Here is a 24,086-nt window from a genome sequence, read left to right as displayed (position 1 = left end):
GCCGGTGGATGCGACCCGCTCCCCGAGCCCCACGCCGGCTGAAACCCGACAAGCCGATATGCAACACGGCTGTCGTCCCCTGGGCCTCGGCTGTTTAATTAATAAGCAGGCACTTAGCGAGCCAGCCACACGAGGGTCCTTACTGTCACATTCCCAGAGGTGGGGGTCCTAACTGAGTCATTAGATACTCAGCCCACATAAACCCCTCTCTGGCACACGCACACCTTCCAGCAGTGTGTGCACCAGGAGTTGGGTTTTTGCTAATGGACTTTTAATGACACCTACTCCTGTCTAATCACCTATTCCAGCATTCCAGGTAGCTCACTGTTTCCGGCGAGGGAATTCTCTCTAATGTGCCCTGTTCACGGCTACACTCTCATTTGCCTCCCCAATTATTCCACACGGCTCTGATTTTCGCCGGCGTCGCCTCCGAGGAGGTAACGTGTAATTATAATCCGAAGGCATCAACGTATCGGCACAGGAACGAAGCCGTTCGAGAGCCTGATGCCAGCACGTTTGTGTTGATTGAAAGATTAGGGCGATAATAGATGGCGCGTTAACTATTAAGCCACAACACCTTTGTCTGAGACTTGAGATGAGATGATGAATATGAAATATTTTTCATTCCTTCTGGAAAGTTGCAGCAGCAAAGAATCATCACAAGAACTCAGCATTTTTCCCCTTCACCCAAATAATGGACTTTAAAATATTAAATTTTATGCTGTATGTTCAGAAGCAGTGGTTAAAACATTGCATGTGGGTTGTGAGTATTTGCACTTTATCCGGTGATGCATATACATTAATACTTAATCCTGAAAACAACAATGTGCAAAACATTTTATGTAGTAATATTGTTTTCAGTGTTGAATTTACATTTTTAACTTAAACTGAGTAAAATGCTCAGTTTGAGCAACAAGGTTTGAATTATTGATGTCTGAACTTCTTGCTCCTGATCTCATTTTGTAAATTAATATTATTAATAATTAATGTCTTTATTGTATTTTCAAGTAACTAGCCAAGTTTGCACCAAAACCACAGACTTTAGAGGATTTCTGTTGAGTTTTCCGAATCAATCTTATCAGATGAACGAGATTGTAATCAACAGGACACAGGACCGTCCACACATGCAAACATGAGAGCAGAGTCAGCGTCATGAGAACATGAGAACAGAGTCGCAGATAAATAACTGCTGTGTCCTGTAACATCTGCGAGCGTTTCTGGTGGACATCTTCAAGGCAGGTGCCTCCTGCCTTTTCCGCTCGCTCCATGTATATTCATTTATTGAAATAAACTACGCAATTCAAGGTCCGCTTAGAGCAAGCACAAGGATAAGCATTATCATATATGCAAGGCTGGTGCTGCTTCAAATAGCTACAGTACAGCCAACCCTGCTCTGCACTTTTAGCAGTGATACTTGTGCTTTTATTGAGCACCGATCATCATCAGGCATCGGCCCCACCTTCGCTTCGGTCCCGTTAGTTCAGTTCAGCTTCTCAGTGATGCAAAAATAAATAAATAAGCCCATAAATATGACAGAGGAACATTCACCACCGACGTCACCGAGCTGGAAGTCGTGGCTGAAGCTCAGTCTACATAATTAGCTAATTAAAGTGAAGCATTGAGGGAACATATAGAAAGCAAACGCACGTTGAGACGCTGGGAGCAGATAAACAAATGTATGGTTCATCATTAGCCCTGATTGGCTTCCCCTTTCCTCTCATTATCGCGCCATATCCCAATGCTCCGTTTCCTATTTTAAGTGTGAGGGTCTGTCCCTCCGCAAACAACTCTGCTCACTTCTTTTGTGTGTGTTTTTTAAAGGCGAGGGGGGAAAAAGCATGATGGGCATCATTAAGATCAGCGGTGCGTGCTGAGGCGTTGCGCTGCTATGGCAACTGCATCCACCATTGTAATGTTCATTACCACTGCACAGAGTTAGTCCTGAACGCACGCACACACACACACACACACACACACACACACACACACACACACACACACACACACACACACACACACACACACACACACCTCTTTATTATCACCACTGAGCTAACACAGCATTAAACAGCATTAAGAGTAAATGGATAATTTATTAAGCTGAGGGGTGGAGGAGGGGAGTGGATACAACGGTTTAATTCAGAGCACTGAGTGCCTGACATTTTTGCAGCGTGGAGGGGAGGGGGGGGGCAATGTGGAGCGGTGCAGGGGTTTTTGAGTTTAAATGCACTGAATAAGTTTATCTTTTCTGCGCTGGAGTGGGAGGGAAGCGGCTCTGCCATGTTGCCATGTTCTAATTATTTCCTCTCTTTATCCCCTGTGGTCCTCTCTCACTCCCCGTCTTCTGCAGCAATTTGGCAAGATTTTAGACGTGGAGATTATTTTTAACGAGCGAGGCTCCAAGGTAAGTGCGCTGAGGCCAAACAATTATAAACTCTCTCTCTCTCACACACACACACACACACACACACTTTATTCATCCCATGCCTCCTTTCTTCACGCGGCCCTGCGTTCTGCCCACTGTCTTCACAGATCTCTTTTACTCCATGTAATAGTTGTGTATAAAACTTGGTGCGAAATACCGTCAAATACTAGAGGACTATCTGTAAGCTGCAGGCTGAGTGAAGTATTGAGGCCCTGTACACAGGCAGTGATGTCACTAATGCAAACATGTGCACATTATATAGACATACAGACACATTTATCTTATCTTGCTACCACATAAGGATTAAAGGATGTGAAGTACTCAGCTGTGTCTAAAGCTCCATGTGCAGCATAGTAATAAGTAGACTGTGTATGTGTGTGTGGTCCAGACGTTCTCACCGTGACTCCACCTGTTTGTCATGACTGTCCCGAGCAGCCTGACGTCTCTCTGGCCTCTGCTTCTAGATTCAAACTCTTCCCGACCTGCAGCTCTGTCATCTCTGCTTTGTATCTCTCCTCTCCTCCCCTCTTGTTCCCCCGTCCGTCTCATCCATTCATTTCCTGACTTCCTCTCTTCGCCCCCCACCCCACCCACCTCATGGCCACTGCAGGGCTTTGGGTTTGTAACATTTGAAACGAGCGCAGACGCTGACCGTGCGCGGGAGAAACTAAATGGTACAATCGTAGAGGGACGCAAAATAGAGGTGCCTTCTCCTTCCTGTCCCCCACCCTGTTCTTTGACTCCCTTCCTCCCCCCTGACTCTCTCTCCTCTCTCTTCCTGCCTGACGTTTCCTGCAATACCCCCCTCCCGCCCCCCGTCCTCCTCCATCCTTTTGCTCTCTCCCACCTGCCTGCTGCACCTTGAACGCTGCATGCCGAACCCTGATGCGTAAGTGTGTGTGACACCAGGAGAGACAGATACGTTCGTGTGTGAGTCCGTCGCGCTGCGTTCTGCTTGGTTTCATCATCTTATGGGTTGCGTTTTGTGCCATGTGCATGGAATTCCAGTGGTTTGTGATATTTGTTTGTGTTTTGCTAATTGTTAATGTAGATCCTGGGGTTGGTTAAAGTGGATGGCGACCCAACGTCACAACAATTTACAGGAGATGAAAACTCTTAAAATCATCTGCACTCACAACGTTCAGTTCGATTTTTCTACCATATAAAAGCGTCATACAGTAGTTTGTGTCTGCATGCGTGTTATGACCCATGTATTTTTATTATTTAACATCCGATGTGATCAGGACGCTTCTGTGGGTCGTAACAGCCGGAGGAGCCAGTCCTCACGCTTGTTCGAGCGCTGGCTCCTGAGTTTCCTTCTGCATGCAGCCTTTGCTGAAATGCTACAAAAGAGCAGCATGACGTGCGACGTGGTTGCTGTGCCCACGCTGTGTGTGTCTCCGGGGGGGGGGTGTCCACGCGCTGACCTCTGTCTGCTGCTGACAGGTCAACAATGCCACAGCGAGAGTGATGACCAACAAGAAAGTAGCAAACCCTTACACAAACGGTGAGTCCTGCAATCCTCGAATTGCTTGAACAGTAGTTGGAGTGAAGGAATGAAGAGAATCTGGTAGATGATGATCTATGTGAATCCCGTGTGTGTGTGTGTGTCTCCTGTGCAGGCTGGAAGCTCAATCCAGTGGTTGGAGCTGTGTACAGTCCAGAATTTTATGCAGGTAAATAAGTTGAAGACGTGTGAGATCGTCCACTTTGTTGATTACCTGAGTCTTTGGTTTGTACGTGTGTGTGTATGTGTGTGTGTGTGTGTGTGTGTGAGTGTGTGTGTGTGTGCGTGTGTGTGTGAGCTGCAGTGGCAGCTCGGTTTTATTTGGGAGAAATGCTGAGGCTGTCTGCTTCCCTTAACTGCTCTCCTTTTTGCTCATTAGCCTGAAATCTGCTCATTCCCAGACAGCTTTACAGCACTCTTCTAAATATCCGCCCTGACAGAGAGAAGCGATCCATCTCTTTTATTTCCCCTTCACTCCTCTCCTGCCTTTTCTGGCTCTGCTTCACTACATATAAGTAAAGTGCTGGTGGATGTGTCCACCTCAAACATTTCACATGCCTTATATGATTAATAAAAAATGAGGTCTGCAAATCGGTGCATTTAGTTTTTGTGCCCAATTTAACCAACACCCTCAGTTTTTCTTAATTAGGTTGCACATTTATGTAAACTGGTATTTTAAAGACGCTTCAGATCTGGTGGCTCCAGACTTCAAGCCTCTGGTTTTGACCTGCTCAGAGCTCAGACCAGTGAAGTGTGTGTATCAGCTTTGACCTTTGCCCTCCAGACTGGATGTAACATTATGAAATATGATAACAGCAGCAACTTCACAAAGTAAAAAGTAAAGTGTAGCTTGTTGCATGAAATTAGAGGTTTCATTTGTCAGACAATTATATTGGTTTCCATCTTCTTAAAAAGTGAGCACGAGCTTTCGTTTCTCATGCTTCAACTTCAGTTGATGCTTTCATCGTTTGGTGGGTCACTGAAATATGCGTTTATTTCACTCTGATGTTTTGAAACCTTGCTGTTGCAATGTACAGTAGGATGATTATGTTTAGATTGATTTAGAGCCTCGTTACATGCACTATCATAAAACCAGCGTTCTGTCTGGAGCGGAAGTATTAATAACAAACCTACAAACACACATATGCAACATCAGCGGCACAAGAATCTCATATCAATGCGCAAAAATACTAATCAAAATGTATAACCTACACTTTCTGTAAACAACCCCGGATAAATCACCACCAATTCCCGTGCACTTTATGTCGGTATGCATCATGGAGGGCACTTCAGGCCTTTCTGTATCGGTGGATATTGCCTGTTTATGCTTTTTAGAGGACAGCTTGCTGTCAGGAAGAGGGTCCTGCTGTTATTTGTGGGCTATCGCAGCACCATTATAGCACACAGCAGCCATAGCTCATCATCAGATGGTATTCATACTGTAAGTCACAACAATGGGGCCACAGGAATAACACACATGCATACATATGTAAACACACAGAGCTATATATGTGCTGTAGATGTCTGATGTGCAGAAAGGTAAACACGGAGGAGACCTCGGGGAAATGACATACTCCACATACTGTGATGCTGTATGTGTGGAGGAAGCGGAGGCAGGGACAGATCACATTTACATCACAGAGAGGGACACTGATGAATGGTGTGGTTCTAAGCTCGGCCTTAACACACACATAATACCTGCTGTTATCCATGCTCTAGGGTCTGATGTGTTCAGGTGATGACACTGTAGCACTAGGAGGCTGACATTTCTAGGTCTTTGAGTTCAGCTCTTAATGTGAAGAAGGTAAATTCAGTGAATTAAAGTCATTTTCCTTCTCCTTTTCTTGCCGTCCGTCACTCAGTGACAGGTTTTCCGTACCCCAGTGCAGGCGCAGCCGTGACCTACAGAGGGGCCCAGTTGAGAGGGAGGGGTCGGACGGTCTACAACACGTTCCGCGCCGCGCCTCCTCCGCCACCGCTCCCTGCGTATGGAGCGTGAGTACCTGCACGGCACACAGTCAAATGTCACACATACTGTCGCTACGCAGCCGCTTCATAGGAGAGAGAGGAAAAAGCTACGATGAAGCTCAGTGCGTGATGTCCTCTCTTCACAGTGTGGTTTACCAAGATGGCTTCTATGGAACAGAAATATATGTAAGTCAGAATCTATTATTTGTGAAATCGTTTCAATTTGTTTATTTAGTTTAGAATATTGTGTTCCTTGATGTCACGTTGACTGTCTCTCATCAGGGAGGATATGCAGCTTACAGATATGGCCAGCCAGCTAGTACTGCAGCAGCTGCATACAGCGATAGGTGCGTTTGTTGTTCTTTATATTTATCAAAAATGTTTGTATTTGTGTATTTGTTACAAATTCCCCCCGGACCCGGACCGCGTTCCAAACTGTACGAATCCCAGACGTCCCTCCCTCTGCACGCTTCCTTCCTTCCCGTGCCTTCAGACCCACATCACCCAGGGCCTTGCTGCTGAGAAGCTATAGAAACAGGCAGCAAACATACGAGAGTAGAAACTGCACGGTAACGTACAGTATAAATGAGAGGCTGCAGAGACTACGACTACAGAGGAGAGCACACACAAACTTAATGAGATGACAGAAAGGAGAGACAGGAGCTACTGTGGGCGATAAATAAGTGCAGTAGAACCAGTATGAGACATCATTAGAGGTGTGTACTGTAGCTTTTCAAAGTGTAGTCATTTATTTCACTTTTGGCCACTAACTGATTGTTTCCCCTTTGATCATAATGCTATCTCCGTTTCTTTTCACGTGTTTCTTAATCTTTTGTCTTAGTCCTCCTCATTATTTGTAAGGTAAAACACGTGTCCCCTTTTTCCTCGTAAACAGAAATGAATTAACAGAAATTGCTCATCCTTACCTTTACAACGCGCATTTATAGGGCGACATTGATTTATCCCAGGCTCGTCCTCAGCCTCAGTGAGGATGGACGACGTCTCCTAGAGCCCAGTTAAAGTTGACGACCCAGACCTTATGTTTCTTAAGTCATTGTAGTGTGTTAGTGCTCGCTATCCATTGTCCAGCTGTTTGTTTTAAACTCAACATGCTTGTGTCCACCGCTGCATCGATGCATTCTGATACTGCTACTGTTGAAGAGTTCAGAGGCCTCCTACTGAGCACATCTGTAACCACGGCGACAGATGCAGGAGATCCTTCAATCCTCAAAAAACATTTGTGATTTTGTGTTTAAATCAAATTAGGACACAGCCTTTTTTCGACTGTGTTTTCATATTAAACAGGGCATCTGTCTGGTTTCTCCTCTACAGTTATGGCAGAGTCTATGCAACAGCGGATCCATATCATCACACGATCGGTCCTACAGCCACATACAGCGTGGGCACTATGGTGAGTCTGTCACTCGCTTCCTACTGCATGACCGCGTCAGTGCTGCTTTCTGATGGCGAATCGCGGCGACTAGAGCCGCTTGCTAACATGCCGTACTGTCTGACAGCGCTTCAACACAATAATACTAAACATTACAATAACTCACAGCGTTTTTGACATGCTTGATTAATATTCTTATAAGATCTTCAAGTAAATTACACCTTCCTACGGACATGTACTTTAATTTTAATCACTTTCAATGTTTAATGTGAGTCCTGCCACTTCAGTAAATGAAAAAGGGACTTATTCTGACGCTCCCCTTTCAATTTCATTTGGCCTGAAGCTACTTGCTGAGAAACTCAGCTGAGACTTGAAAATTCCTGTCCTGGAGTTCTGCAAGGGGACAAAGTCGAGTAGTTAATGTTTGTTTTTAGCTAGCTTTGCAGCTAACATCAAAGATGAAAAAAAAAAACCTAATGTTGAAGGAGCTTTCTTTCTCGGGGTGTGGGCAGGGATTAAGAGTGGAAGTAGACAGAAAGACACAATTAGGGAGAGAAGGAGGAGTGGTGACGAGCCGGTGATGTGTGTTGGTGCAGCATCTACTACGGCCTAGTGCAGCTGCTAGCTAAAAGCCTTCATTAATTGCGACCACTTTTTCCTTTTCATTTACTTAATTACTAGAGTGGCCTGTGTCATTAATTGAGCCTTTCTTCTCTTTTTCCTTCAAATGATTCCTCCCTTTTTACATTGACCCATATTTTATCAAATTGTAATATAGAAACTCTGAATAAAATAATATTATGCTTCACTTTGTAAAATTTGGCATCAAAAAAATATTTAATTAATTGTTGGAAGTGTGCGACTGATGAAAACATTGTTATTATTAAGTTAATAATATTGTTGGTCTTATGTATTTGATCACAGACAAAAAAGATCAATTCCACTCCTTGTACCACTCTACAGCAGAAGGTTAGGCTTGTGTTGAGTGAGCAGGTCTTTATGGGGCTTTATGCAATAAACCAGCACCAGATTTGACTAAAGTATGAAAGATCCACAATAAATGAGGGGTGTCCAGTCCTCGTCCTGAGCTTCTGTCCTGCTGGTTTTCCAACCCCTGATGCAAGTAAACGCAAGATCAAAAATCTTACATCCTGGAGGGAAACAGCTTTGCCTGTTACAGATGCTCAGTGTTCAAAGAGAGAGGAAACAATAATCAGGGAAGAAATCCTGCTCACAAATAGAAAAAAATAAAAAACTTCACTGGATTAGTGATTGGCAACTAATAAATAACAAAATATTTTGAATTCTAAAAACGACATCTCATAAAGGAGTAAAGTTCATTTGGAGGAATGAGAGAAGTTAAGCTTATTCTTAGTGTAACAGACAAAGGTTCTACCTTGAATACTGATCGAAGCTTTTTCATCTTTGATGTTGCAGGCTAGCCTTTACAGAGGAGGGTGCAGTCGCTTCACTCCCTACTAGAAAAGAGGGAGACGCGTCCTCTTTACGTCCCCACAAAACAGACACTAAACAGCCGCACATGAATACACACAATAACCCTCTCCACCCGCTACATGGAAAACTAAACGCAAAATCCTTCCAGGAGGTAGACTTGACCCTAAAGCCAAGACTTATTTTCACAGTGTGTATTCAATGTCACCTTTTGATGTAATGTACTTAATTTGGGGGAGGAAATGTGATTATTTGTTCCAGTACTCGTGTGTGTTGTAGAAAAATGAAGTTGAGAGCTGTCTCCTCCCTTTATCAGCCTTCTGCTCTGTACATCTCTGTACATGGCTGCTCAGCTTTCACTCATCCTCCATCGCCGTCTCACTCTCACTCGTTAACAGTGCCATTCCAGTTTGAGCAAATCATTTTAGTTTGGATTTACCGCATATGTCATATAAACACTCAAGCCCCTGGGAGCTTGAACAGGGAAGGATGCATGAAAGTCATTCTCAGTCAACGTGGCTGTTGACAGCATTTAACATACTGTCTACCAGCAACTTGTATCCAGCCAGTGCATCTAGAGACAGCCTTCATTAGTGCTTTTCTGTGTCTTTGCTGTGAGGAAACATGATGGAGGCAGTTTATCATTTCCAATCAAGCATCTGCCTCAGGCCACCATATTGATTGTCAAGTAAAATACAGGATATCTCGTCAGTTTGATTAGTTGTCTGAGGAAGGAGTTGTCACGACGATCTCTGTCATGGACAATAAAAATGTAGAGATAACACAAAAAACACACACACAGGCACAGAGCTAAAAAGCAACACAGGCCAAGAAAGATCTGAGCAGTAAAGACCTGAGTGTGATGAGGTCGTAAAGATGGGAGTCGATAGCGCAGGGAGAGGGGAAGTGTGAGGAGAAGCAGCATCCAAGGCGGATTAGAGATAAGAGAGTCCACTCAATGAGCACTAATCTCATTAGAAGATATTTCAGTGACTGCTCCTGTGTTGTCTTTGCTCTTGCTGCCTTCCTGTTTTCAGTGAAATCACGAGGAAGGGAGAAAAGCGTTGGTCCTCGCTGTAGCAACCATACTAACCCAGATGAATGTACACGTATGGTGCTTGGATATCTGCTCTTAAAACCATTCATGTCAATAAAAACCTGCTTTTTGTGCTTCTTTTATCCATCATCCTTGAAATGTATGTATGTCTTAAGGCTACAAGAGCCAATTGCCTGTATTTGTGAATCATGGAGAGACGTTATATAAGATAGTATCTGTTGTTGTACAGTGACGCTAACATTAGATTCTTGAGAGAGAAAATATATATCAAAACATAGCAGGTATGTTTGGGTTTTTGTACAGCTACATATGAGTAGTACGGGTTGGATATATTTTATAAAACAACTATAGGCTTAAACTTGTTTACATTGGATTTAATGTCTTTCTATGTGTCTGTGGTCACAGTGTGTGAGACTTGTCTTATTAAACTATAGGGGTTTCCTCTGTCTGTAGCAATGTTTCTACATAACTTTCATGTTTCGCCGCTCTTTTATCATTAGGACGAGTATAAGTCAAATATATATAATACAAAGAATTATAGAATTAATATATATAATACAAAGAATTATAGTCAAATATATATAATACAAAACCTGAACCATTACCTGCCCTTTACCTAAACATATTAGTAACTATACAACTACCAAATCATGAAAAGCTAACTAGCGATAATATTTTCTTGACTTTTTTGCATAAAATTTTAGCATGGCCTTCTCCAGTTTAAATACAAATGAAAGATAACATAGTTTAGATCAAGATAATTTTAGCATTTAACATTAAATAAAATTAAGACTAAGATAAGATGAGTCTGATGTTGATTTGCTGCTGTTCGGTCCCATCACGTTGAGACCGGTCGCTAACAATATTTGTCCTAATCCAAGCTGCTGTTAAAGGCACTTTTTTCACCGTGTGATATTATATTTTTTTTCATTTGTGTAACAGCAATGAAACTATTTGTTTACAGAATAACATCCCTGTTTTAATGTCAGTGTTTTTGAGGCATATGTTTATTTTCCTCAGTGTAAAGAAATAAAACAAACCATGTATTTACTGTACATCCTTTTTTCAAGTCAAAGTCGCACTTCCCATCTGAGAACGTTGTCCTCTTTACACTGACTCGCTTGTTCTCTCTTTTTTAGTAAATAACGAATCACTAGCGGGACATCAGCTAAAAAAAGAGAGCATGGACACAGAAGGACAGAAAAAAGAGCAACTGACACAAAAAGAGCAGATTTGCAAAAGGAGCCTTTCGCGGTGTGACAGGAGGCGAGGAGGACACTTACTGTATGGAGCTCTGAGGCCGGAGCTTCTAGTCCACGGGGACAAGTCCCTTCTGGCTCTGACCCCTAAAAACCAGGCCTTGCTGACTGAAGGAGAACAATTAGACAGATCATCATGAAAACATTTTATTTTTGTATACTTTTTTAAGTTTATGATATCCAAAAAAAGCTAACTAATGTATGTATATACATATTATATGTGTGTAATATAGTATGTATGTTTAACAAAAAAGGAAAATTGTTATTGCAATGTAGAAGGAGGTAAATGATGCCTTCTTCTGCTTCGTCCTTTGATTGTCCACCTCCCTCCCCCATCGCCCCCTGCTGGATGGGGCAGGAGCCATGGGGAGTGGGCCGACCAGGGGGAACAGGTCCAACAGACATGTCACTATGTGATTGTTATGGGAAAACGGAGCAGTCTTTATTCGAAGCGTTTCCAGCCTGTCTTCCACTGACTGACTGCGGTAGTGTAGTTTCTACTTTTCTGGTTAGTTTTGTCAAGTAGTCAGCATTTTGTGGATTCCAGAAAAAAAAGAAGCATATGAATAACATACATATTCTTACATTTGTCTGTGCAAATAGAACTAAGAGGGATGGAATTAAACCTTTCTATTCGTATGGATCTCTACTTTAGTGGCATCCTTCTGTATTCAAACATTGTACTAATAACATGCTGTCAGGTATGGATGGAGAGTCAGTTGTAGCCATTTACTAATGTTGTATTTATTGTATTACCAGTAAAAACATTTATATATAAATATAGATATATCTATTTGTGGTCTGCAATTCTTGCCCTTAGTTTTTAATTGTCATGCAGGATCCAATGCACTGTCAATGTATGTTCAGTTTTCTACTTGTGTGAAGTTCTGTTGACATTTCTATGGTTTTGTTTTTCTTTAGTTCAGCTACTGAATGTAACTTCGAAAACTCTTAAACTTTTTAGGTAGATGTTTTTATATACATACAGTAATCTGTAAATTATAAACATGTAGATGATATAGCAAAATGTTTCTGACAATATGCTGGACTTCTTCTTCTTCTGATGACCCAAACAGACTGTAATGCCTTGGCCAGACGAGAAGAAAAGAGAGGAAGGAAATGAGAAAAAAAAATGGAGGCGGACGAGGGAAGCATTTAAAAATAACACCAGTTCTCTGCAGCCTTAGGGATCTGGAGGGAGAGACTTCAATGTAAATGCTACGGGATCAGTCTCAATCTTTAATGCCAGGGGTTTTAAAAATGTATAAACGCAAGGAGACGTGGCACAGAAAAGATGGGGAAAGTAAATATATTTCAAATGGTGGAAATAACAGACACTTCCATTTGTCTCCTGAGAACAGACGCTGGGTCTCCACTGTAGAGCTTCCTACTGCAGGTCAAACCACGGAGAGTCTGATCTACCTTCTTTACCTCTTGTGACGTGTGTGCGGATTCAGAATATTATAAATCCTGTCCCATGATCATTCTTTAATGTGAAAAACAAAATGTGACATTGTTATTGTCTGTGTTCAATGTATAATGTTACAATGTGTTCCACTCACTGGCATTTTATTAGGTTCACCTGCTATTGGGGAGGTTTTCATTATGTGGTGGCACATGACACACTCCAATGTGAGTTCACAATAATAACCAGTAAGAATGAGACGATGGATGTGTAAAACAGTCCCATTAATAGCAGGGTTGTCATGTTGAACGGACTTAGACTGTGCAGACGTACCTAATAAAGTGGCCGGTGAGTGTTTATCATTTCAGATCGTACATATATGCAAGTGTCATGCGAGAGGATACGAACCTTCAAAACTTTGTAGTCACTTAGAAATTCGTTTTTGACAGAAAATCGGATTTTCGAAGAATCAATATATTAAAGAGATCCAGTGTAAAGCTTGTTAATACTGTCTTCTAATGAAAGCCAGTGTTCAGATGGCAGTCAATGAAAGAAGTGCCAACGTTTACTGTGTTGATGCGTCCGTTGGCTCAGCTCAGATGTGTGTAGGAATACAGACAGCTGTCTTTTTAACCAATGAAATCCCTTCATTTGTTGTGTGTGATAAATTGAAATGATCCTAGTTGACTGTATGTTGGAACCCTTCGTATGAGGCAGTGGGTCATGACCAGATGTTTACTCCTCATCATCGTCTTTATTCTTTCTTGTCCAGTTTATCTTTGCAAACAAACTTGGACTCTCGTGTTATTCTTTTGACGGACTGTGGCTCAGTGTGAGGCCTTTCAGTCGTACATCCCAGGTATGCAAATGCATTTATTTCTCTCTCAGCTGAGCGTGTGCGGCCGGCGGCTTTGTTTTCAGTTTCGTGGACGAACCCCCTGGAGGAACGTCTTAAAGCATCACAGACTGGGACTGAACCACTGCGGGGCATCCTGCAGACGGACTTTTTTTTTTTTAAAAACTCTCTCCACCCCATCGCTCGGCAGAAGAACTCCCTGCAGGTGGGATGAACTAACGGATACAGAACGGACTGGTTGCATAAACACGGCGGGAGAAACCCAAGTGAGACTTTATGGACAACAAACAAAAAATGAAAAGCAACTAACGATGTCAATCTTCGGAGATTCAGGACCCCTCTGATCTCTACATGTTCTTTTGATTCTGATTTCCCCCCCGCTCTTTCAATTAATAGTTAAGACCTTTTTTCCTGTTACATGTACTGTAAGTGCTCTCTATCCATCACCCACTGGAGAGATTAAACGGTTGTGAAGCAGCATTCATTCTAGCTCTGGTATTCTCTATGGCTGATTACTGTACCCTTCTGTTTAAGCCAGCATGCTGTCCTTACTGTGACCCCCGAGGCCTCCCACTCCCCTCCACATCCTCTCCAAGAAACCCCTGCCTTAAATTAAACAAAAACACCCACAGAAAAACTAGGGAATCAAACCTTTACCTGCATTACAGTACACAGACTCAATGTTCCCTACGCTTCCTACCCAAAACAGTCAGTATGTGTGTTTTTCCTCTTTCCTGTATTGGGTACACCTCAGATAAAGTCCAAAAGCAGCTATTATTATTGACACTTCCTGGCAACCAGTACCCTCCATCCACACTCCCAGTCTTTAGCCTATAGAGCCTGACTACAGCTACAGTTCAGCCAAAACCACACCTACCTCCACCATAAAGGCCACAGTATACTTGCTGCAGAGACAGTTTTTGTGTGGGCTCGACCTAAAGGCTGCATATGAACGCTTCCCACCTCTGATTATGCATTATCAGCTTAAAGCTCACGCCACAGCGGTACATTTCCTTAAATGGTAATATAGATCATTGCAGTTATTGTATTTCTTTAAGTAAAGTTCTGGTAAACAGTGTGAAGTGAGGCTACAAATGCAGTTCTTTCTTCCAAATTGGTTTTTAAGTCAACGCAAATTAATTTACTTGTTGGTTATGATGATGTGTTCATTTCCTTTGAGATCTGTCTCAGTGAGCACAAACGTAAAGACTATGCATCAAGCATAAATGTTGAAAAACATTTAAATATTTATAATTGATTTATACATATATATGTGTATAAGCTGCACTATCAGCCTGTGTGGAAACAGGAACAAGTGGGCGAGACGTTCTGCCTTCAAACAAGGCGTGAACATGTGGGAAGCTACAGGCTGCAACAGCTGGATGTGGAGCATTGTTGTGATGATGGAAGAGCCAGTCTTTCCTGCTTCCAGTTGTTTTCAGCTCATCTGAGCTTCCTAAAACTTGGTCCATTCGGATGCTCTGACACTTGCAATTAAGTATACTGTTACCTTTAAAACCCATGTCATTCCCCAAACCTCAGCAGCCTCCCTGTCCTATGCAGATCCCGAAGCAAAAACGTCTGAATGCTGATTATTGAGTAAAAACTGAAAGAAAAACTGAATTCTTCCATTCTGTTTGTATTTGTGGGCTTTTTTTTGTCTCATTCGTCAGGTTGTGGGTCCAGTGTTGCTTTATTCTTTATGTATCCTCCCTTCTTCTTCCTGATCAGTAGTGGAACATTGTATTACTGTACATTACACAAACAAAGAGATCCTGATGTCTAATTGCAGCTTCACTTAATCAAATAGTTTTTTTGTTTGTTGTTTTGTTTTGTTCTAGGTATTATTAGATTTTTACCTGGTTATTATTTCTGTATGCTCTCAATCTGCTTCAAAAAATATGGTTTATTATATATGATTATCATAACTATTGTTACAGTTATTGCTACCACAGCTATTATTAATAAACACTTCTTTCCTCAGTAACTCTGTCCTGTTGTTATTTTAAAAGTCTTTGAGCATGAGCAGCACAAATTCATACACACATGATAATAAAAAATTAAAAGGTATCCAAAACTAAACAGAGAAAAAAATCTAACAAATCTTTAAGCTTTTTAAGACATAATTTAGATCAGATTTAGTTAGAGACAACTCATTTGACTACATGCAGTGTTCAGCTAATCTGATATTTAGATAAATGGCTCCTTCTAGTGGCAGTTCCACACTCTGAAACCACCACACGCTCAGAATCATCAGTGGTGTGAATGCACCACAAATACGCCTGTACCCATGTTACAAAGTATGCAAAGCACTTCTCCTAATACCAGGACCTCTGCTCCTTTTACGCCCCAGTGGCTACAGGGATTCACTGGGAGCCTCAGTTATTAGACTCCATCGTCCCAAAGTCAAATAAAGCCAATGCCGTCGTCAAATGTCTTCGTTTAGTGGATGCCATAGACAGTCTATTTGAGGTAATACTCGTTGCCTTTTGTTTATTATGTAAAAACGTGCAGCTCACTGTCTGATATCACAGAACCCATGTAATGATGATAATATGGATGATTGACTAGAGAAGCGTTAGGGACTGATAAAGCTTTAATACTAGTCAGTGGTGCGATAAATTAACTTCTCTAAAACAGTTCTGAACAAATTTGTGTTGTTAAGGTAAATAAACAGATTTAATTATAATGAGTAATCTATTCATAAAATAAATTCCCTTTCATTTATGTTGTCTCTTAGGAAATATGTCAGCCAAGATACGCCACTTCCAGAAATATGCACACTGAACCATCCGAACCATCTCTTAGTTATAAATTCAGATGCTGGTCAACCTCCTTGATACACGAGTTACTCACTGTTCTTTTCCTTTTCCCCTCTTACTGTACATGCCACCATCGTATTTCATGTTAATATAAAACAGGGACCTATAACGGCCGCTAGACGACGCCGTTACGCTGCTGTAATAAGGCTGTGAGCGCAGATTGTCCCTTGCCGGACACCGTACTGTCGTGGATTCTAACGTTTTCTATGTTTTTTGTTGACAGGCGAGCTGTTGTCTTGTAATAGATAAAGTTCTGCTATCCATCTGGGGCATGTATTTAGTGGTACATTTGTATAAGACACTGCACTATGTTGTGGTATAGAAATGTATATGTTTGCGCTAAGCAAATTAATGTGTTGTTGTCACATGGAGTCGCAGAACAGTAACTTAGCCTCAGTTGTGTAGGACTGTTTTGTATTTAATATATGGATATTTGGTATGGCTTTGTTTCGTTCATATTTCATTCAAGTCAGCGGAAAAGTTGTATGATAAGATGAGTTTCACTATGTGACCGATAGGTGGCGGTACTGCACCTTTAAGGATACTGTCCGCTGTCTCATCTGCGGTTCGTCTGTTAACTGACGTTTGCTTCCCTCCTGCTTGTTTCAGCTGCTGTCAGCGTGTCTGGCCATCGCTCCGACAGCTTTTCTCAACCAGTGCTGTAGAGGAGGGAAAGACAGGTTAACTAGCGGGTCAAGGTGCTGCTGTTGATTTGGGTGCAAACAGTGGCAGACGCGACATCGCACTCAGCATTTAAAGCTGCTCTGCTCATACTGAATTACACATTACCGTCTGGTATAAAAGTACACGCAAGCAACACTCATGTAATAGTATTATTTGACAAATGCGACTGCAACCTAAAACTGACTGTCATGACTCATTAGTAGAGTAACAGACATCAGATCAAAAAGAATAGAGACAAGGTTTATTATTTAAGGCCTAAATCCCAAAATAATGCTAGATGTTTTTAAGGTCTTGTTGTGAAGTAAACGGTAAATACAACCTTAACCATATTATTCCGAGAGATAAGATGCTACTGCTGTAAAGACAGGTTGTTGGTTCAAGTCCTCCATACCTGTAGATGCTTTCAAGTCCTTTTTGTCCAAATAAACTATAAATACAACATTGAACATGCCACAACCTGAACAGAGCAGTGGCTCAGAGTTTAAGAGGTTGTTCTTGTGAAGTTAGGTTGAGGGTTCAAATCTTGCATGATTCTAGAAACTTTTGGATTTGACTCTCAAAGTGTAGGCTTAAAAGTGCGTCAGAAGCATCTCCAAGTGTGAAGGGTTCCTCAGTGGTGTACTGGGTAAGACGATGAGCGTAAGTCGCAAGGCGTGCAGACCTCATGATCGAATCCTGGGCACTGCTGGTTCCTGGATCACACAACAGTCCTGAAGGGACTCCAGGGGGGGCCGTGTCCGGCCTGCGTTTCCAGAGAGGTGGAAAGGAGGCCTTATGAAACTGAGAAGTAAAACTAACTAGAATTTTGAATAAAAATTAATTGACTAAAACAGACAGTTAAAGGTTACATGCATGTTTATTATATTATAGCACACAATCTGGAATCAACTTTAGCTACTGGCTGGATGGAGGTTTGATCAAGGAATGGGAGCAACACAACTATTTACCAACTGTAATAAAGGAGCTGATGAGAGACATTTTTGCAATTTATTTTAATAAAAGAGGAAAATGAAAAGATAATAGGAAAAGAGGTGTAATGCAAAGATCACACAATCCTCAAATTGCTCCATAGTTTGTTTTAATACATCTAACTGACAACGTTTCTCTGACAGAATCAAACTCTCACTACAACATATCACACAGACACACTGAGGAACCATATGAGATCCAAAACCCAGGATAAAGAGGTTCAGTGAATGTGGTGTTGAAGGTGTGAAGGTGGATCAGTTTGTCAGAGGAGACTCTGTAGAAGGACAGAGAACCAGCAGGACAGTCCACATACACTGATACTCTGTTAGACACAGAGGAGGAGATGGATGTTACTATGTTATTGTGTCTGACAGAGTAACCACCATTAGAGCAGCTCAGACTCCAGGACTGATCATTGTATCCAAACCAACAGTCATCACTAACTCCTTTCCTTCTGATTCCTCTGTAACTCACTGATATATCAACATCTCCTCTCCACTCAACCTCCCAGTAACAGCGACCAGTCAGACCATTACTCACTCATTTCCTGTCGTGTCACGTCCTGTTATTAGGTTAATAAGAGTCACCTGTTTTAGTAAGTATTTAAGTTTCTGGTTTGGGTACAGTCTTTGTTGGTTCGTTATCCCTATCACTTGTTGTCTATACGTGTTACATGTTACCGTGTCATCATGCTCTCGTGCGCCATCCAGGTTTGTGTGTTTGTTTACTGATTGTTGGTATTGTCCTCTGTATGTTTATGTATTAAATCATTTATTGTTAGTCCTGTCTGTGGGTCGTGCATTTGTGTCCTCCCTTCCAGCAGAATACTGTTCAGGTCCAGTTTGACCCCTGCTTGTAACACTAAAGAGTTGGATCCTTATCTTGGAATCTACGGAGCAGGAGGTGACGTGGAGAAAAGCTTTGACTTCTCTATTTCACTTCATCACTTTTGGTGTCAGACACCTGCTTTCAGTCTCACTCTGTCAAACCAAACTAATGTGACACCACAGGAAGCAAAGTCTGAATGTGTTTATTATCACACACTCCAAGGTTGGGTTCTAAGTTCATAAAGCTCCACATCCCTACTTGCTCCTCCATCAGACACTGTGTGTAGTTGTGTCCATACCTGAGAGTGTCCAGTCTCCAGTGTGGATCCTTGACTCCAGCAGACAGCAGCTCCACTCCTGAGTCTCCTGGATGATTGTAGCTCAGGTCCAGCTCTCTCAGATGGAAGGGGTTGGAGCTCAGAGCTGAGGCCAGAGAGACACAAGCTTCCTCTGAGAGCAGACAGCCTGACAGCCTGAACACACAATGTTAAAGCACACTTTTTCAATTGAATTTTATTTACAAATTGCCAAATCACAACAAAGTTATCTCAAGGCACTTTACAAAGTAAGGGTTAAGACCTTACACAACTAAACCCAACAGATCCCACATACAGCAAGCGTGTGGACTCTCTTATCTCTAATCCGCCTTGGATGCTGCTTCTCCTCACACTTCCCCTCTCCCTGCGCTATCGACTCCCATCTTTATGACCTCATCACACTCAGCTGCTTTACTGCTCAAAACTTTCTTGGCCTGTGTTGCTTTTTAGCTCTGTGCCGGTGTGTGTGTTTCTTTGTGTTATCTCTACATTTTTATTGTCCATGACAGAGATCAACTCACAAGGCAGAAGCAACTTGAGGATTGTGTAATCTTTGCATTAAAACCTCTGCTGTATGTCCCGATCTCCCCAGCTGGATTTTGATTTCTTTTCAATTTATTTATTTTTATTTATTTATATAGCGCCAAATCACAACAAAGTTATTTCAAGGCACTTTACAAAGTAAGGTTTAAAACCTCACAACTAAACCCAACAGATCCCACATACAGCAGGCCCTTCAATTTGATAGAAACAGTGGAGAGGGAAAAACTCCCTCTCTAACGAAGAAGAACCCTCCAGCAGAACCAGGCTGGATGTGGGCGACCATCTGCCTCGACCAGTTGGGGTGAGGGAATAGAGAGAGAAAAGCACAGCAACAAACAGAGCACAGGCAGGATGGTTGGATTCGCAGCTGCCCATCACAGACACAAGGCTCTGAGTCCAATGATACCTGTGGGTGAGGACAGAGTGGGGGAAAGAGAGAGAGAGCGGGAGAGAAGCACAACTACTGGAGAGAAACAGACAGTTGAACATAGGTTTAGTTTAGAACATTAGTTAGTTGAACATAGAACAATGATGGGAGGATGTTGGACAGAAGAGGTAGAAGGAAACATAAAGACTCTAGGAACCACAAGTAGCCCAGCGCTCTGAGAACGAAGTGTTCCGCTTGAAGCATAAGGAACTATAAGGTCTTTAAGATAAGGAGCTTAATCATTAAGTGCTTTGTAGGCGAGTAGGAGAATTAAATTCTATCCTACATTTTACAGGCAGCCAGTGCAGAGAAGCTAATGTAGGAGAAATGTGATCTCTTTTCTAAGGACTTTCTAAGTCCTGTCAGAGCTCTGGCTGCAGCATTTTGAATAAGCTGTAGGCTTTTTAGGGAGCTGTTAGGACATTTTACGAGTAAGGAGTTACAGTAGTCCAGCCTAGAAGTAACAAATCAGTTTATTTATATATATATAACATAACATGCACATTGTCAAGTGCGTTTAAGGTGGCGGACCCACATGCACAGCTCCAGACAGGGTTGGGTAAAATAAAACTGTCTTTATTCTTACTCAGGCAAGGTCAGTTCAGGCAGGGTCATACACGGTAAGGCTCGGTGACAATACAGACTGGGTGCAAGACAGAATCAGGTCGAAAACAAGCGAGATCGTTACCAGGCAAACAGGGCTACGATTACAGACAAGGATCAGGCAGAACTCAGGAAACGATGGTCAGGAACAGGCTTGAGGTCGGATGCAAGCACGGTAAGGTAACGCTGGATAGTGGTGAGTACACGCAACGATCTGCCAACTGGTACAGGTGACTATGGGTGCTTAAATGCAGGTGAGTGATTACAGATAGCAAACAGGTGTGTGAACTGAGGACCGGAAGTTAAGCGGAAACTAACATGATATGACCAGAACGGAAGTACTTTCAACATAAAACAGGAACATTGTGTAAACCGTGACGCATTAACTTGAACACGAATAAATAGGAGTTAAACTAGCCAAGGCTGTACCTTTAATTTCAATTCTATGTTCTATTCTCTGTAATAAAATGTATGATTGTCTATATCAAATGCAAAGTTATATCAACATTTGACTAACGCATGGCCTGAACGACAAGACTAAAGCATGGCATGAACAACGAAGGCTACTGCAAAACGTGAAACACCAGTTGGATGCCTTTGCACTTCTTAAATGCCAAGCTACGCGTGACCGTCCGGCAACCGAGCCCATCAACAGTTCAAAGCAGTAACCAACCTGACATTACCAGCATGGGGTGATGAGGTGATAATGATCCAGCACCGAGCGCTGGGCTGCAGGAATCTCTCAAGTGAGGCAGAGGGGAAGCACAGGTGTGGCAAGTTGGGCTGATTGCCAGAGGGAAAGAGAGATAGTGGGCATGGTCAGGGAGAGGGTGTTGTCCAGGGTAAAACCATAATGGCTGGCAGAGCCAGCCCAGGATCCGGACAAGTTTTCCAGGGTTCAGAGTAAGTTTTTTTCAATAAAGGTCGGACCACAGCTACCTTAAAAGCCTGTGGTACATAGCCTAAATGTGAAGATCGGTTGATTTGATTTATTATGGACGATCTGATTAAAAGGTAGAACTTCTTTGAGTAATCTGGTTGGGATTGGGTCTAAAAGACAAGTTGACGACTTGGAAGAGTTGATTATTGAGCTTAACTCCATATGAGTTATGGGGAAGAAGCTGTCTAGGTAAGACAGAGGATTTGGTAAATTTAAAGTTGATGGATCTAGACAGTGCTTTCTGTCATTTGGAGGAAGTTGCTGCTGAATGTCTTCTAATGGTGATAATTTTATTAGTAAAGTAGTTCATAAAGTCATTGCTGCTGAGATTTAAGGGGATAGTAGACTCAACACAGCTATGACTCTTTGTCAGCCTGGCTACAGTGCTGAAAGAAACCCGGGGTTGTTTTTGTTTTCCTCAATTAGGGAGGAATAATATGTTTTTCTAGCAGCACAAGGTGCTTTTTTATATATTATTAGATTGTCCTTCCAGTTTGCAGTTTTGTTGGAACGCCACTGCCGTTCTAGTTGTCTAGTCCTTTGCTTTAGGCTGCAGATCTGAGTTATACCATGATGCTATCCTCCTCTGATTTACTGCCTTTTTCTTCAGAGGAGCCACTGTGTCTAACATTGTACTGTACGTAGAGAAGCTGCAGCATCATCTACAAGACAGTCAACCTGTTCATAAGGATTAAGGTGACTGTTCTCCTCTGTGCAGCTACAAGATAATGAGGCAAAAGATGATGGAATCATCTGCTTGAATCTGGCAACAGCGTTGTCACATAAGCATCTACTATAGTAACAATTTTTTCTAGCTGCTGTAAGGTCAACTATGCTGAATTCATAATAAGAAATGGTCAGATAACGGAGGCATTTGGGAAAGAATTATTAAATTATCAATTTCAACCCCATATGTCAGGACAAGATCGAGGGTATGGTTAAAACAATGAGTGGGTTCATTTACCTGCTGAGTAAAACCAACAGTCTCTATTAAGGAGTCAAAAGCAGTGCTGAGACAGTTACTGTCAACATCTACATGAATGTTAAAGTCTCCCACTACAATGACTTTATCTGTGCTAAGAACTAAGTCAGATAAGAATTCAGAGAATTCAGTTAAGAACTCCGAATATGGAGCAGGAGGACGGTAAACAATACAAAACACAACTGGCTTCTGAGTTTTAGAGTCTGGGTGAGAAAGGTTAAGAGTGAGGCTCTCAAATGAGTTATAACTACTATAACTATAACTACTATTTTAGATTTAGGAGTAATTAATAAATCTGAGTTATAAATTGCTGCTACTCCTCCGCCTCTATCTGTACTTCTTGGAACATGATGGTTAATGTGACTCTTTGGAGTCGACTCATTTAAAGTAACATATTCATCCTGCTGCAGCCAGGTTTCAGTGAGACAGAACAGAATAATTTAATAATTTAATAAAACACATTTTATTAACTTACTGTTACTTTGTTCTGTAAGAGGAACTGTTTTGATGTTTATTAATTTCTGGTAAGTCACTCCTCTTTGATTTGTTTGTGACTTGTATAGTTTAGGTGGTCGGGGAGCAGACACAGTCTTTATGCGATACTAAGACTAAGAGTGGCTGGCGGCTGTAGAGAACATGCAGAGAGGCGTGAGAGACTGCGACTCTGCGTCCTGGGCTCCACTCTGAGTTGTCACGGAGTGGGGAGACTAAGCAACATGGCCATGTTACTAGAAAGCAGAGAGGCTCCGTTCAACACGTGGGATGGACGCCGTCTCTTCTAATCAGCCCAGGTTTTCCCCAAAAAGTGCTCCAATTAGCCACAAAGCCCACACCGTTTGCAGGACACCACCGAGACAACCAGCGGTGGAGCGATGACAGCCGGCTATACATGTCATTGCACTTACATACTACAGTTTGGATTAGAGGCTCATTGATTAACTACAGTGGAGAGAAACACTAAGAACTGTTTAATAGGTCCCTACTTGAAATGTGATCTGATCATCTGTCACACACTGACACAGCTGGTGAACAACCAGTAAAACAAAGATGGGAGGAGTTGAAATCACTTTCACATCTTATTTAATATATGTGATTAAGAGTTTACACAGAAATGTGAAGAGTTATTTGATCCTCCACAGTTTAGACTTCCTGCCTGTTTAATAACTTGGTTCTGTAGTTTGAGCTCATTAAAGGACTTTACAGACAATGAGAGTGTGAGTGTGTGCACATTTCTCAGATGATCTTTAGCTTCATGAATCCTGACCTGAGAGTCTCCAGTCGACAGTGAGGACTCTTCAGTCCAGCAGACAGTAGCTTCACTCCTGAATCCTGCAGGTTTTGTTACTCAGGTCCAGTTCTCTCAGACTAGAGGACTGAGAGAGCTGAGAATGAGGACAGAGCTTCACAGCTTCTCTCTGACAGGTCACACACACTCAGCCTGAAAGATGAAGATGTGAGTTAAGATGGAAATGAAACCATTCAGTGTCTCATGGTGTTGTCATGATTTTATTAACAACATCTTTGTATCTTTATTGTGATTCATTGGTTTGATCCATGTCGTATTGATGGAGACAGAACCAACAACATGATCCTGAATAAAAATGTCCCTGTCTAAACTCTATAAACACCAGTGAACTTCAGGCTTCGTCACCA

The 24,086-nt window shown here is 42.1% G+C and overlaps 2 protein-coding genes across 19 annotated transcripts in view; one reads left to right on the top strand and one right to left on the bottom strand.

Moving 5' to 3' along the window:
- The window catches only part of LOC114846374 (RNA binding protein fox-1 homolog 3), a 161,322-nt gene extending 151,071 nt beyond the window's left edge, over nucleotides 1-10,251 (top strand). For 3 of the 10 annotated variants that reach the window (XM_055504751.1, XM_055504750.1, XM_055504749.1), the window contains 8 exons: nucleotides 2,351-2,404; nucleotides 3,036-3,128; nucleotides 3,872-3,932; nucleotides 4,048-4,101; nucleotides 5,795-5,927; nucleotides 6,047-6,086; nucleotides 6,183-6,247; nucleotides 7,233-7,642. In XM_055504751.1, the coding sequence (XP_055360726.1) occupies nucleotides 2,351-2,404; nucleotides 3,036-3,128; nucleotides 3,872-3,932; nucleotides 4,048-4,101; nucleotides 5,795-5,927; nucleotides 6,047-6,086; nucleotides 6,183-6,247; nucleotides 7,233-7,467 (735 nt within the window). In that variant the 3' untranslated portion in view covers nucleotides 7,468-7,642. Of the gene's footprint in view, nucleotides 1-2,350; nucleotides 2,405-3,035; nucleotides 3,129-3,871; nucleotides 3,933-4,047; nucleotides 4,102-5,794; nucleotides 5,928-6,046; nucleotides 6,087-6,182; nucleotides 6,248-7,232; nucleotides 7,648-8,727 lie in introns of those variants that run through there. The other 7 variants (XM_055504752.1, XM_029135273.3, XM_055504747.1 and 4 more) reach the window with 5 other exon arrangements.
- LOC114858710 (NACHT, LRR and PYD domains-containing protein 12-like) overlaps nucleotides 1-24,086 on the bottom strand; it is a 351,989-nt gene that overhangs the window by 216,953 nt on the left and 110,950 nt on the right. For 8 of the 9 annotated variants that reach the window (XM_055504733.1, XM_055504731.1, XM_055504732.1 and 5 more), the window contains one exon: nucleotides 18,921-19,094. The exons of the other annotated variant lie outside the window; for it this stretch is intronic. In XM_055504733.1, the coding sequence (XP_055360708.1) occupies nucleotides 18,921-19,094 (174 nt within the window). The remainder of the gene's footprint in view (nucleotides 1-18,920; nucleotides 19,095-24,086) is intronic. 9 annotated transcript variants of the gene reach the window in all.

This window comes from Betta splendens, chromosome 19 (genome assembly GCF_900634795.4).
Source record: "Betta splendens chromosome 19, fBetSpl5.4, whole genome shotgun sequence".
Classification (NCBI taxonomy): Eukaryota; Metazoa; Chordata; class Actinopteri; order Anabantiformes; family Osphronemidae; genus Betta; species Betta splendens.
Note: the sequence above shows the minus strand (reverse complement) of the source record. Positions and strands in the feature narration are given on the sequence as shown.